Source organism: Opisthocomus hoazin, chromosome 2 (assembly GCF_030867145.1).
Source record: "Opisthocomus hoazin isolate bOpiHoa1 chromosome 2, bOpiHoa1.hap1, whole genome shotgun sequence".
NCBI lineage: Eukaryota > Metazoa > Chordata > Aves > Opisthocomiformes > Opisthocomidae > Opisthocomus > Opisthocomus hoazin.
In genome coordinates this window covers 65,940,485-65,954,687 of record NC_134415.1, presented here as the reverse complement: position 1 = coordinate 65,954,687, position 14,203 = coordinate 65,940,485, and the positions used below count along the sequence as shown (strand labels likewise).

The 14,203-nt window shown below is 40.5% G+C and overlaps 1 protein-coding gene across 11 annotated transcripts in view; it reads right to left on the bottom strand.

Moving 5' to 3' along the window:
- MAP7 (microtubule associated protein 7) overlaps positions 1–14,203 on the bottom strand; it is a 122,834-nt gene that overhangs the window by 99,227 nt on the left and 9,404 nt on the right. For 5 of the 11 annotated variants that reach the window (XM_075413964.1, XM_075413966.1, XM_075413967.1 and 2 more), the window contains exon 1: positions 10,935–11,487. The exons of 2 other annotated variants lie outside the window; for them this stretch is intronic. In XM_075413964.1, coding sequence (XP_075270079.1) covers positions 10,935–11,067 — 133 coding nt within the window. In that variant the 5' untranslated portion in view covers positions 11,068–11,487. Of the gene's footprint in view, positions 1–10,345; positions 10,377–10,934; positions 11,488–14,203 lie in introns of those variants that run through there. 4 more of the 11 variants (XM_075413968.1, XM_009931945.2, XM_075413975.1 and 1 more) reach the window with 2 other exon arrangements.

The following is a 14,203-nucleotide window of genomic DNA, read 5'->3' as shown; positions in this document are numbered from 1 at the left end:
GCCAGTACCTCACTCAGCAGCTGGCTGTTGCTGTCCTTTTCCGGTTTACAGATAGTGACTGCCATCTGCTCTTTCTTTACCCCTTTACTCTCTTATTTTGCAATTCAGACTGCAACTAAACACAGCAGTTTAATATAGCTAGATAGCTGGAGAGGGTTGGGTTTTGTCCGGGGTTTGTTTGGTTGGGTTTTTTTAAACACAAAATACTTTTTCTTCCCTTGGTGCAGGGAGTAACAGAGTGAGGTAAACCTCTTTTGGTTTTTCTAGTGAAAGGGAATGCACACAAAATGTGAAAGTAGCCTTGTTTGTGTGGACTCCGTGTCTGAGATAGGGTACACATTCCTCAGTGAAACAGCCATTACAATTAAGAAGGAATGACAGTCAAGAAAGTTCAGCAATTTGTTTTCCACCCTACTGCCACTGCTGCACTCTGAATTATAAATAAGTACAAAGTCCACTGACATCACACCTCTGTGTCCAAAAACATCTCAGACACATTTGATCTCATTCAAGGTGTCTTAGCATACAACCCAAAGCTTAGTATTGTAATTTTCATCAGTGCATTAGTCAGCATGCAGGCAACGAGGAAACTGGCTTTGAAAAAGAAAAAAAACAAAGCTAGAATGGGCTGCGTAAAAGCATGATTTCTCTTGTCAAGGGTGGGTAACTGGATAAACCCGCATTTCCAAAACAGCTTTCCAAAAAGCTCTGTGAAGCAGAATTGAGAAACAGGATAGCTTTGTACACTGAGATACAACAGTGTGAACCAAATTCTGCCAGCACTTCTGTAACAAGCCTTGCCTACACGAGAGTTTAAAATAAAGCTGAAAAAGATCTAGAATTGAAGAATGGAAAAACCAAGCTTCTTCTAGCACACTTAGCAGTATGTTTTAGGATGTTATGAGATTTTAAGTCCAGGAGACATCAGCACTATAATCATATTCCCATCAATTATATTAGAATTCGGGCACCCTACAAAAATCTTATTTTTGAAAGTGTATGTTAAATCCTCACTCCTTTTCCTCATTGTCTCCCAGCACACAGACAACAAAAATTCTTAGTATTTTCTGTGTCATCCACTACCCTCATATCCTTCAGCAGGCATCCCCGTTCCTGATAAGGAAAGAGAGCGCATTTCTAGCACAGCATACCATGCAATAGGCGGTGGCTGTGGCACCAAGCTGCAGCAAGGCTCTTTGGAAGACAAAGCTCCACCAGCCAGAGTATTTCCTGGCTGCCTGGGTGTGCAGTGGCACCAGCCTTGTTCCCCAGCCCTCCAATGCTAAACAAGAAAATGAGCAACAGATGACAGAAGAGATCTGTGAGCAGTTATACCTAGCATGCCAAATTGTGGAAGGACAGTTGTTCCTGTGTCTGCTTTAGATGTAAGCGGAAGACCCAAAAGAAAGTTGACTGTGAAAAATCAACATCCATGTGAAGGACTAAGCCAATTAGCAGGCATAACTGGAGGTTAAGACTGTAGCAGTACAAAGAGAAATAAAGACTGAAGAGCAGCTGGCCAGCCACCAAACCACAAATTCAACCTGTAAGTACATCAAGTCCCTTCTTGGACTTCCAGTACACTATTTCTCCCGGGCTGTTGAGTTTTTTGCGTAACTCTCAATTCGCAAGCAAACTGACTCTTCACCGTCTTTTCCAAATTGATTGTAAATTTGGCCGCCTCTACTGAAAACCACTTACTGAGATTAAGAACCAATTGGAAATCCAGAACTACAACTTCTAACAGGAAACTCCTACTTCCCCTGAAGCCAGCCATACAGACACTAGTACCAGAAAAGTGCTTCAGCTAACTGAATTTTTATTCCTAAGTGAAGGACATCGACTGGAAGATTTCTGTGATTTGGAATCTCTGCTACTTCCCACATTTTGCTTCCCACCAGTGTCAGCAGATACCCGTGCTCAATTTGCTCAAACTCCCAATTCCAAACCCAGTTTCCTCTTGTTGACATCTGCACAGATAAACTCCATAAAGTAGACAAATTGAAATCTACAGAATCATCGGTAACCCCTGAAAAAAAATGTGTTGCTTGTACAGAGCTAAAGACCAAAACTAGGCTTTAACAGATCTGACACAACTAGAAGATAATCTATTTGCCCAGCATTAAAAAAAAGGAACAAAAACTTCAATGGACTTTTAATCTGGCAAACAGATGGAGAGAATCTTGTACCATCATCCCACTAAAGGTACAGACGGTATTATTCCAGTTCAAAACAACTCAACAGTTCTCCAGCACAAACAAATACACACAGAGCAGCTACAGGTCCGTGTCAGTACTGACACAGCAGTTCAGCTTTCCACCAGCACAGCCTGCCCCAAATGCCTTGTCTCCCCCTCTAGTACAGAGACACAAATCCTACTCTCTGGATCATCCAGGTTAACATCCAGGTCAAGGTGTAGCGACCTGCCTACTGGAGCTTTGTTGATTCTAGGTATTATCTGCAAATCAATCATTTAAAGGAGAAAGTGAAGCTAATATTTAAGTGCTTCTCCTCTGAAACTGCTAGTATAAAAAGAAAATTTAAACAATCCGCATGCTGCCCCTGGTCATTCCTACCTCGAGCTTGACTAAGCAGTTACTCTACATCTGTACACACAGATCAACAAGACGGCGCCTGGGACAATTTGAATATTCAACGGCTGTCACAGCCAAACCTATAAATCAATGATATGGGAGTTTTGTGTAGAATTTGGTAGACATGATTCCACTCCTCTGAAAGAGAAAAATACTTCGTCTCAAGCAACAAGATGGGAAAGCTGAAGTTTTAAAGTAGTCCCTAATTTCATTTCTGATGTTTCAGCTGCATCTTTCTTTGCTTATTAAACATTGTCCGTAGCCTCCCTCACCTTCATTATACAGATATGACCCACAGACATCAGCATCTATTCATACCATGTTTCAACTCAATGCAGGCGGAACTTGTATGTATGAGTTGCAAGTAATGTTTGGCTGCAAAAACAGCGCACTGAGATGCGCCTTCAGTGAGTGAAGGTAGTTCATTAAAATAGAGCAAATTTCATCAGTCATGGTGACATTTGTTCTCCTGGCACATTACTGTTGTGGCCTGAGGTTGGGTAGACTGGGTTAAATGATTCCTTAAAGTGGCTTAAAAAACACAAATCAATTCTGAAGAGACTGCTGATAACACTACAAAACTCTTTTGAGATGTTTTCACTTAGAACTCTCAGTTCTCAAATACCAGAAAGACAAGTTCTCCAGTCCTAAAGTACAGATTAAATTTAAAGAAGCAGGAAAAGAAAAAAAAAAAAAGGCACAGAAAGTACACTGCGTAGCTGAGTAAGCAAAGAATGTACATGTGTGAGTTTGTGTAGGAATAAAAATTATGTACTCCCACTGATTCAGCTGAGCCCAGTAACGAGTGAATTCCATCATCACTTGCTCACAGCCAGGAGCAACACTCTAGGCCAGTGCTCATTAATTTTTCTGGAGTTTGATATGACAAACAAAAGGTTTTCTCTTAAAAATAAAGCCAGACTTCTACACACTTGGATACAAAGGCAACTTCGAAGGTGTGAATGGGTATAGCAGTTTCTGAGCAAGCTTGCAAACAGCAGCAAGAGTGCCAAGACTCTTCGCAACGCCACAACCACAAAAACATCAGGGGATCTAACTCCAACAAATTTGTTTTAAAAAGACGTACTTAGCTATTACCTCATTTTTCCACTGCAAAATAAAAACATGGTACTACCCAGGCATGTGTAATGCAGTACAGATTGGGCATAGAGGTCCATCTCTTCTTGTTGTCATCTTATTCCAATGGCATGTTATTGTATAACCCCTTGAAAGAGTATTATTTGCATATTTTGGGGGAAAAAAAAAGAATGCAACAAGACCTCAGAGAAATTCAAGATCCTTGGACAGATCTACCACTTTCCAGGTTTCTCTCTCTCCCCCATAAGAAATTACTGTAAACCTACATTCCTTTTATGTGTATTTTCCCCACAGTAGGAATCGTATTCTGAATTCAAGGTTTTTAAAGCCACTATATTTACTGTGATAACAGTGAATAAGGAAGAAACTCCACTGCTTACTATCAATCTTTCATGAGTGGTGTTTCTTATTAAATAAAGCTTTCTCGAGTTGTTTAAATTAAATCTGAACTCCTTTGCAACTTCAATAAGCATTCTGTTCTGCAAGTACAGTAACAAAATACTGCACCTTTTTCTCACATAGGCAGCTCTGATGAATACTGTTATCATTTATATCTTGGTTGAAATAACCCTGTTTACTTACAAAAGTTACTTTGCAAAATTCGCTCTTTTCCCTAACTAGGATTATCCTCAGTTCACGTGCCAAGTTAACCTGAATTCCTTTTAACAAATAAAGACTGTGTTGCACTACTTCTTTACTTTTGCCATTCTTATACTCAAAGTCAAGTATGTTCCCTGAACATATGAACAGATCACAGGCTCTGTGCATGTGTGTGTGTGTGGTGCATGTCGTGTCCCCCCCCCCAAGAACAGCTGACAAAAATATATGAACATCATCCTCCAGAATCAGCAGTGGAAGCCTTTTCTTACAGAGCTGAGCTACAAGTGTAAGATGATTCTTACCCAGCATAGATAAACTCTCAGTAATCCCAGCACACACTTTGATGAACAGACTGTGTTACAACACAAGCCAAGTCCTCAGACCTGGGACTTCCACTCTGAAAGCCAGACGGACTGAACAAATCAGATTTGCTCCACTGGTCTGTAGACATATTCCCTGCTATCCCTACGAATTCCAGCATGGTCTCGTTCCTTTATGGTAAATAAATTACTTCATATTAGGATCTCTTTGTCTTTATTATCAGTAAGTTGTTTCATGCTAACCAGCACCTACAGCTATGAACAGTGAAATCCTCCAGAGGAGACAGCTTTGTAGTAGCTTCCTGGAAAAGCACAACTTCCTTCTGCACCCCAAACAGCTGAAAATTAGGTAATGAATATAGGGGTTTTTAAAGAATATACCTCCCAGATACTTCGAGAGTTCTTTTTAAATACATGTCTAGAAAAATCACAGATACTTTTGGACCTCTCTTCTGGCCTTAGCTACCAGAAGAAAAAAGGAAGTGTAGAGAAACATTAGCAGAACTCACTGGAAGGTGCAGGAGAACAAAGCACACTGCCCAGGTTCTCAGCCCTGCCCCTTTACACAACCAGCATTGTGATGAGAACAGGTACCTTTCCCTCCTTCCACCTACTCTTTCCCCAAACTTTGTCTCAAATTCAGATGGGCAAGATAAGGCTACCAATTGTCATGAAAATATGCAGTACTTGATTTTGGTGAGCCAGTTCACCAGCTTTTAACAGCCGCGCACTGTTCTGCTGAAAACAAACTGGAGGTCAGCCTACTGACTAGTGTTAAGAGGCCTCGTTGGGAGAACCACCATCCCAGGCGGTTTTGCTGGTTTGAAGTGTGGTGGAAGCCAGAGACCAAGCCGTCATTCTGGATCCAGCCTGAGGCACAGACTCCGCAGCGTGGGATAATATTACACTTCCACGCCCCATGCAGTACCTGTTTTGTAGGTATACAGTTTCAGTTTCCAGGACTATCACAGTTTAACGCCCTTGAAGATGCCAAATTTCCTTTTCTTTCAGATATCTGAAGTTTGTGTTTGGGTATAGACACACAGCAACAAAATAACAACTGAATTAAAAGTTAGCCAATCTGAGTTTAACAAGGAATATGTATTTCCCCAACACATGCAGAACACTGAGACTAAGCACATGAACAGTCATATTAAAGAAATCTCCCTCATCTCTCTGGATGAACAAAGTTTACATCTGAAACAAGCATTACACAAAAACATTACCATCCACACAACAGCAGCAAAATCTGCTGGTAATCACAGACATCACTGCCATGCACCAAAGGACTGGAAAAAGCCCTTCTCTTGTTTGTTTTTGAGATGACAAAGAATCAGTGTTACCATTCAGAGACCTAAAGCACATATATCTAGCCTTGTACTAGCAGCGACACTCACTCAGCAGATTAAGGTACACTCCCTTGATTAGTTTTAAATAAGCAGGCAGGTGAAGGATTCCATTGTTAGTCTTTTCATTCATTAGCCATACATCTCTTGAAGTAGCTATTTCAGTTATTAACTGTTCAAATTTATAAACCAGAAATACAAGCACTGCTTTTCTACATTCTTCAAGTGATAATTATAGAAACACAACATTATCAGCAGTCTGAGAAGGTGTTCCCCACCAACAGGAAGGAGAGGAGGCATCACTTAAAAATTTCATAAAATTGAATAAGAGTTAAGACTACATCTGGTGTGCACAAAATTAACAGGGCAGACGAAAGAAATACTAAGGTGAATTGAATTGCTTGTGCCTGAATAAAAGAACGGCTGAGGTCAGAGTTCACACACAGGATGCAAACATTTAATTAAACACTAATTTACCTGGACATATCCTTGCAATTTACATAGAGAACCATATTCACACACTATCTTCGTCACAGAAACAATATTTGTTTTACAACACAAGCTTAAAGGGAACACTGAAGCTGTTAAGTATGTGGTTCAGTGCCCATTTTGTCTGGTTTCTCTGTGGATACAGCTGCAGAACTGCTGGAAAGCTGATGACTAAACCCAAAAACAATTCAAGTGCAAAATAAGCTTCTGTAAACCTATACAAATTGTATTTGAAGAGTGCACTATGTAGCAAAATTCTTGTATGTTATAACAGGAGAAGAGAACGGAGGCTGTTAATAAAAGTAAAAAAAGCAATTCAATGTAATTTTTATTTGCACTGTTCTACGACGTAACAGCTGGACCTCAAGACCCTGCAATGGTGGGTGCTATACAGATGCATAACAAAAATACAGGCCTCATCCCAAAGAGTTTACAACAGTCCTTGCCACAGTAGCACACTTGGGATGTAAATATGTAGCCTAAATAAAACACATGGCACATTTCATGCATGACTGTCCTAAGTTCTGAAAAGGAAACAGATTAAAACAGCACATCACTTTATATGGAAACTCAGGATGGCTGCAAAAGCCTCACTTTTCCAGATCTCACGTATTCAGATCTTTCAGGAAACACTCTGTGAAATAAATAACACCGAGTGAAAAGTGTGCTTGCTCTAAATGCCAATACTGCATTCAGCAGTGCACCTCTAACAATTGAAAATGCAAGTGCCAGTGTTAAGCTGTCAAAAATGTTCCTCTGGAAACACTAGCCTACTACTATGCTGTGAACTGGTTTCTAAGGCTGCTTAACAGAACACAGACAGATATGCCTGCAAGATTGCGTTTAGGTAGATGCTGATCCAAGTAGGAAGGTTATCCTCAATTCATGTTCAGACTTCAACCAACAAACACTAAGCAGGATTTATTACCTGAAAGTCTGGATAGTCACAAATCTGTGTAAGTACCACCCAGCTTGAATACCTGTGCCAATTCTCATTGCGCTTAGTTTACAAACAAGGCATTTTACCTCCATCAACATTCAATGATAATAACACCTCTTTAAAGAATCAGGTTGAGACACTAAATTTGCGTTTCCTAAATTGCTATTTTGTAGATGTCCAGTCAATTACGCACTCAGCTCACTACCTTAATTTCAAGCACCTTACATCAACAAGCTTGCTTGGTTGAACTTAGTGTTTTGGTAAAATGACAAATGAAAGCAAAAAAAATCAAGAAAAACCCCTGAAAACCAAAACCCAACACCATGACCTCCCCAAGGTAGAGGAAACTGTCAAATCTGTTAGAAGAAATGGAAAAACACCAAACCCAAAACAAGGGACAAACCCATATGAACGCCTGTGAGATGAGACTCATTTCCCGATATGAGCATTATCTGTGAAAACAATCAACAACTTTCAAGACTTCCAAGGAACATATTTAGCAGAAGAATGATTAGTTCCCTACTAAAAAATACCATAGGACTACCCCTACCCCCGCACACACCTACCCAACTGTGACCAACAATTTCAGCCAACAACCCTGTCAAATCTAACAGAGTATTAAAAATGTCTTAACAGACACAGGCTCACATGAAACTCACATTCAGGCTTGTAGAAAATTCTCAGGCACGGACTGAACAAAAAAATTCTCTTACCTTTCTAAGTACCAGTTAGCCAATTGATATACAGAGGCAAGTAGCAACACTATTCAGAACTCAGAAGTCAATTGCTGCCTCTTTCCATCCTCCTACAACATCTTTAACTGTTAGGGAGGAAGACTGGGGGGGGGAGGAGGGGGGGGGCGGGGGGAAGGGTGGAAAGGAGGAAAGGAAGTTTAAATATTTGGTGAAAAAGCAGTGAATACAATTCATATCAAAGGAAAGGAACTATCAGGAGCAGGTGGCTACAAAGACCACTGCCAGACTAAAAAAAAAATTTAAAAATCTTTGACAAATATTTTCAGTTCATTATTACACTGGAGGAACAAACTCATCGCCTACCAGACTTCTCAGATTACAGCACAGACAACCAAAGACAAGAAAAGAAACGGCTGATACCAAAATACATTTACAGAAAATCTCACAAATGTTAGCCACTTTATGATCCACATAAATATTTTTTCCCAGATGACAAAAAACAATTCTCCAACAAACTCTAATCAAGCCTTAGTATTCTGGGAAGACCTCAACTACCCAAATGACCATTCTTTTAAAAATTATATTAAAATATCTTTAATGGAGGAACAATCTGCTTTATTACTCTGGAGTATCAGATCCATGAATGACCTCTTGGGTTTTGAACTGCTGTACAAAGACAGGTCCAGCATGATTACAGAAACTGCAGATGAAGACAACATATAGCCCACTCCCAATGAAAATGTCACTGATTTCGTATGTGCGGGGGGGGTGGGGGAGAAAAAAGAAAAATGAAAAATCTCAGCAGCTGGAGATGCTTGCTGAGCAACCAGGACAGGTAAAGAACTAAAAGGAAGCAAACACTGTAAAGTAGCAACAGAGTAACAGATTCTGAAGACTCAAGAAAGCCCCACATGGGTGCATCACACATCTCTTTCTGCTCAGAGCTGCGCTGGAGTAACCTTGCTTGCTACCAGCTAGAGAAGGGAGAACACAACCCTGAATACATGCACTCCCCATGACCAGGCATTCCAGCTCTAACCCACCTAACCACTGTAAACACATTCAAAGGTACAGAAGGATAAATAATTACACACACCAGCATGCAAATGGTATTCTAGATACACTATAAGTCATTTTAAGTTTTTAGTAAAACACATGACTATACTTCTAAAATGTTTTGTACAGCCTCCCATGCTATTTCTCACTAGGAGCATTCAAAGTAAGCCACCAAATTTTTATATTAAAACCGCATACACTTGTTATTTTGCTGCCTGTGCTCCTGTGCACTACTGTCTACTTACATTTATTTCACAGCAATAAGAGAAAAAGGGAATAATCAAAAATGGAACCTCAGTTATAACAAGAGAGGCAAAGGATAAGCACATCTGTATCACTGCTGCAAGTAGAAAACACTAGCCAAGTCAACAAGAACTTTTACCCTGGGAAACTATCAGTGCTATTGAACAAAACCAGGAAGATTATTGATTCTCAGCTTTTTGGACTGTTGACTCTGGAATTCATCCAGTGGGTGATAAAGTAACATGCTTCTTAAGACATTAAAAACTCAACCTCACACTAGAGTTTGTATTCCCATTTTATATGGGCAGTATCACATATACAGAAGAGCAAGTAACTGTGTACATAAGACCCTAACACATTAGGCACATTAACAATGACTAGCAATATATGTTTCATCACGATGCTCAAGTCTCTCAGGTAGTTCTTATTTTTTTTTTTTCAGAACAGAAAAGAACAAGCTGCAACCTCAAAAAAACTCTGAATTTGTTTCTAACAGCTACCTTTTGCTTCAAGAAAAGGAAAATAAGCAGCTACTTGTAAATGATTCAGCTCTCATAAATACACAGACTATAAATTTGCTATTTAAATGCTTGCTAGCCTCTCCCATTACATGGTAGAGTGGCAACATCTGAAATTTGAAACAGTCTTGAGGCTATAAACTAACATTTGTTTTGTAAATAAAAAAATCCGGTACAAGTTTTTCCCCCCATATAAGACCACAGAAAGAAGTGCTCATATAAATGGAATTGATCACAAAAAAGAATAAAAATTCTAATGATCAAACTTTAAATTTCAGTCGTAATTGTAAGGTGCAGGATCCTTGCCAGACCAACAGAATTTAAACACTAGAATCCATGTCGAACATATTAACTACATGATACAAGATACACAGCAGCCACACAGACTTGACAGACCTCTGTTCTAAATCAAAAGCCTCCGGTATCCCTCTACCACCACCACTCACCTGCGTTAAGCACCATCAGTATTTTTCTTCTGCAGCTACAGTTTGTTCAGGGTTTTTTTTTTTTGTCAGACTTAAAGTCAGCATGTTTGAACAATGCTTATTCTCCGCTAAAGGCACACGGCCCCTCATGCACAGGAACGGAAGTATAGCTAATTTTACATTGTCTTTGGCAAAGCTGTCTTCTGTAACAGACTGGTATTGCATTCTCTATTCTCCAAGCCTACAGTCACCTTTTTTTTTTTTAAGAGTATTTATCCAGACCGTGCACAGAAATTAAATAAAACGGACAGAAATTCACTGATATATTTCTGATGCAGGACCCTTATCCCTATCAGAAGAAAAATCGGGTTAATTATTAAAAAGTACTTTTTTCTTCATATCCAAAGCAGATGATTGCATAACAGTCCAGGGGATTTAGAGACAGACACCTATCATGCACAGTGCATTTGTGGGTGCCAATATGCATTGCCAAACTGCACCAGTCACTTACAGACTCTCTATAGCACACGGAAGAGCTAATAAAACATTGTGCTTGCTGTGCAGTGTATTCCACATACAGCCCTGATCACGCTGCAGAACCATGACATACCTTTCAGTCTTTTGGAATTCCCGTTCTTTTGCTGCTCATCCTCTTCGTTAATGGTGAATAAACCCAGGAGATTTGGCCTGGCACTTGTCTTCTTCAATCTCTCTTGTCGAAAGGCAGTAGTTGAACCAGGCATGTTGCTATTGCCTTTTGCTTCTTAAAAAAAAGTAAGAAACTGCAGCCCCTGCTTAGCAGCTAGCTGCAACACTGCCTGTTCATTTGAGCACTTGTAATAGATCCCCTATGGATAAGCAGTATGCAAACAGCTGACAAATACCAACATCCACTTGGCAGCAAAAAGCTTGCAGTCTTTCCCACCTTCAAGAAAAGCCCTAATTAAAGGCACACTGATTTGGATGCTGCTTGTCGCCGTCTTGACCTGTTCAATCAGATCCCAGCCAACAGCTCCGGGTTCCTTGCTACAGCACACTGAAATATTCAGCACGCAACACAAGAGGAGAAAATATGATACGCCGCTGTTAACAGTTGCCCTGACAACACTGACACATCCTAATCAAAGGGGGTCTATGAAGTGTTGTCATCTCAGCTGCAGCAAGCCGGCCTCGGGAACGCTGTCTGCCACACGCTTGCGGAGAGCTGGAAGCACCTCGGCAGCAGAGGCTGCTCCTTCCTCCTCCCAGGGCGGCGGGGAGGATGGAGCTGTGCTTGCACAAGCAGATGAGCGCCGAGTGAAAAGCAGCCTGGAAGGCTCCAGGCATGAACCTGCATTTTGCCAGCTGCTCTCTTTAGTCATGTTTAGAAATTTTAGCCTAACCTAAAGTAAAACAATGAGGATGAGTCTTCTTCCATATATGCATGTGTTGGGTGTCATCCCCCCCTTCACCTAATGCATACCTTTTGCATTAGGTATGCATACACCCACAGTTAGAGGCAGGTGTTGGAACATTCTTTTTGATGTGTGAAAACTCAAAAATCAGGATTTCTAGCTTGTACTGACAACACAGAACAATGAAAGGACTTTTGAGGTGAATATTCTGTACCATACCATTAGCTTTACAGCACCAACCATTAACATTCACTTTGCAAAATGAACAAAATACTAACAGCCAGAGTGATTTTGATTAGCTGGATTTCCTTCATGTGCTGGCATTCTGGATTTTCTTTAGCCATCTACAACAGAGCACTTGCTCACAAGTTTTGCAGTCTGCACGTTCCATCCTTCACAGTTCCAAATGCCACTATGCAACATGCTACGTTTTACCTGTGAGACCTTAATCTTCATCCAGTTCCACCTCTCTAATTCAATGTCTGCTCACCATTTCAAGATGTTATTGAAGAAAAACTGCAAGCTAGAACACCTCTTTAATGTTAAAATTACAGGATTTTTCCTAACTTCATTTTTTTTTTTAAGAGCAACTTGATGTAACACAATCACAAGATGGCACATACATTAGCTGATAAGGGTGCAGGTGGCTCACATTGAAAATACAAGATTATACAGATGCATACAATCACCTCAACGACATGGGTAATGACACTGAAGAAGAAGGGCCAGAGTTTATGACAGTCAACATGGTATGCCTAACAGTGGCCTGGGAAGCTTTTTACAGAGGAGTCCTGGATGGTGCTGATCTGGCAGGACACCTCTGTTCTCACACACCTCAGGCTCATCAGCCAGAAGCCCAGTGGATGGGAGAAGAACACAGCACCACCTGAAGGCTCAGCTGGACCATTCTTCTCCAGCACAGGCACAAAACGTCCCAACCAAAACAGAAGTACGCTGCAGGAGGCCACCAGTTCTGAACCAAGCCCACAGCCCACCTGCAGTGGGTATTTCCTCCTGGCTTCATCGTGCCACTTGGCTACACTTTGGACTCTCTGGGCGTACACGGAAGCTATACACAATGACATCTGTCTACAGTGAAAGACACTTTATACTAAAGGGCGTGGACAAAAAAAAAAAAAAGTCAGAAAAAAGCTCTAATACAAGCTGTTATTTAGCTCAGCAACTTGCTACTACTTCGTCCTATAAGTGAAACAACTCCATTCCTCAAATCCCATCCACTTAATGCCTACCACAAAAACTACGTAACAGTACACACATAACCACAAAAAGAGGATGGTAGTTAGCACCATGAATACTTTTCACACATGCCCAAGACTTGCCAACAGAACAAAAGTAACAGCAAACAACACTTACATGGCAGCTTAGTTAATTATCACTCCACTCCCTTTCACTGTTTTAAGTCACTAAGAAAATATCCCTGCCCTTTTAAACATTATGTTTCATCAATCACCTTTAATTGCTAAACTACTTAAATAGGCATTTTAAAACATATAAGAAGTATCTAACACACAAAAATACACCTGACTGGAGGGGTTTCCAAAGGGCCTTTCAAGTTTACAGGTATGATAACTGTTTCAGCATCTCCATTTCACTGTTATCTGAGGAGTCACAGAGAACAGCTACAAGATTGAGAATGCCTTCCTTGGTCCTTGCAGGATCCCCTGCACCCATGAGTGACTTGATCAGAGTACAAAACACAGTAATGACTAAGTTTGATGCTTCAGGGGCTGGTAAAGATGGACTTAGGCTATGACACACAGGCAACTGAGGCGTTGGTGCATATTTCTTTCTGCTGACTTACTAATGCGGAGGTGAATTCTACAGAGGAAAAGGATCAACAGCACATTCAGCTTATGCAGCATGATTTTATTCCAAAGGCCTCTGTGCTTAATAACTATGCCAGCCCACAACATCTTTCCAAATGCCTAATAAAATGGCACCCTAGCCACTTGCAACCTATTACAAATAAAAGACACCTATTACAATAGAAGATACCACATAACTTTAGGTATTTGTGTTTTTTGGTAAAAAAACCCCACAACTTTCTAGTAACACTATTAAACATGCATAGAAAGGTACCAATGCTGCATAAAACCAGACTGTACTGACAAATCCCCTTCCTCCACCCACTGGCTGAAGGCAGAAAAAGAAATTCCTGAGGTATCCCCAGAAGGAAAGCTTTGCTTATTTCAGCCTTGTCTCAGCTATGCGGGAGCTTCCGTAAGAAAACTGGGATGAAAGCAACATTCCCTTGAAGGAACAAAGTGGTGGATAATTTTAGTAGCAATGCTGTTAAATTCTTAAATATACATATATATATATATAACCATTTGCTTACACAGCCTCTATTAGTGATTCCAACCCCAACCATTACTCACATGGTGTAGCGATGCAATCACAGCTGAGCTCTTACTGATGGGGTGAGACTCTCTCAAGAGATGGAATGAGGACAACTGTGTATCTT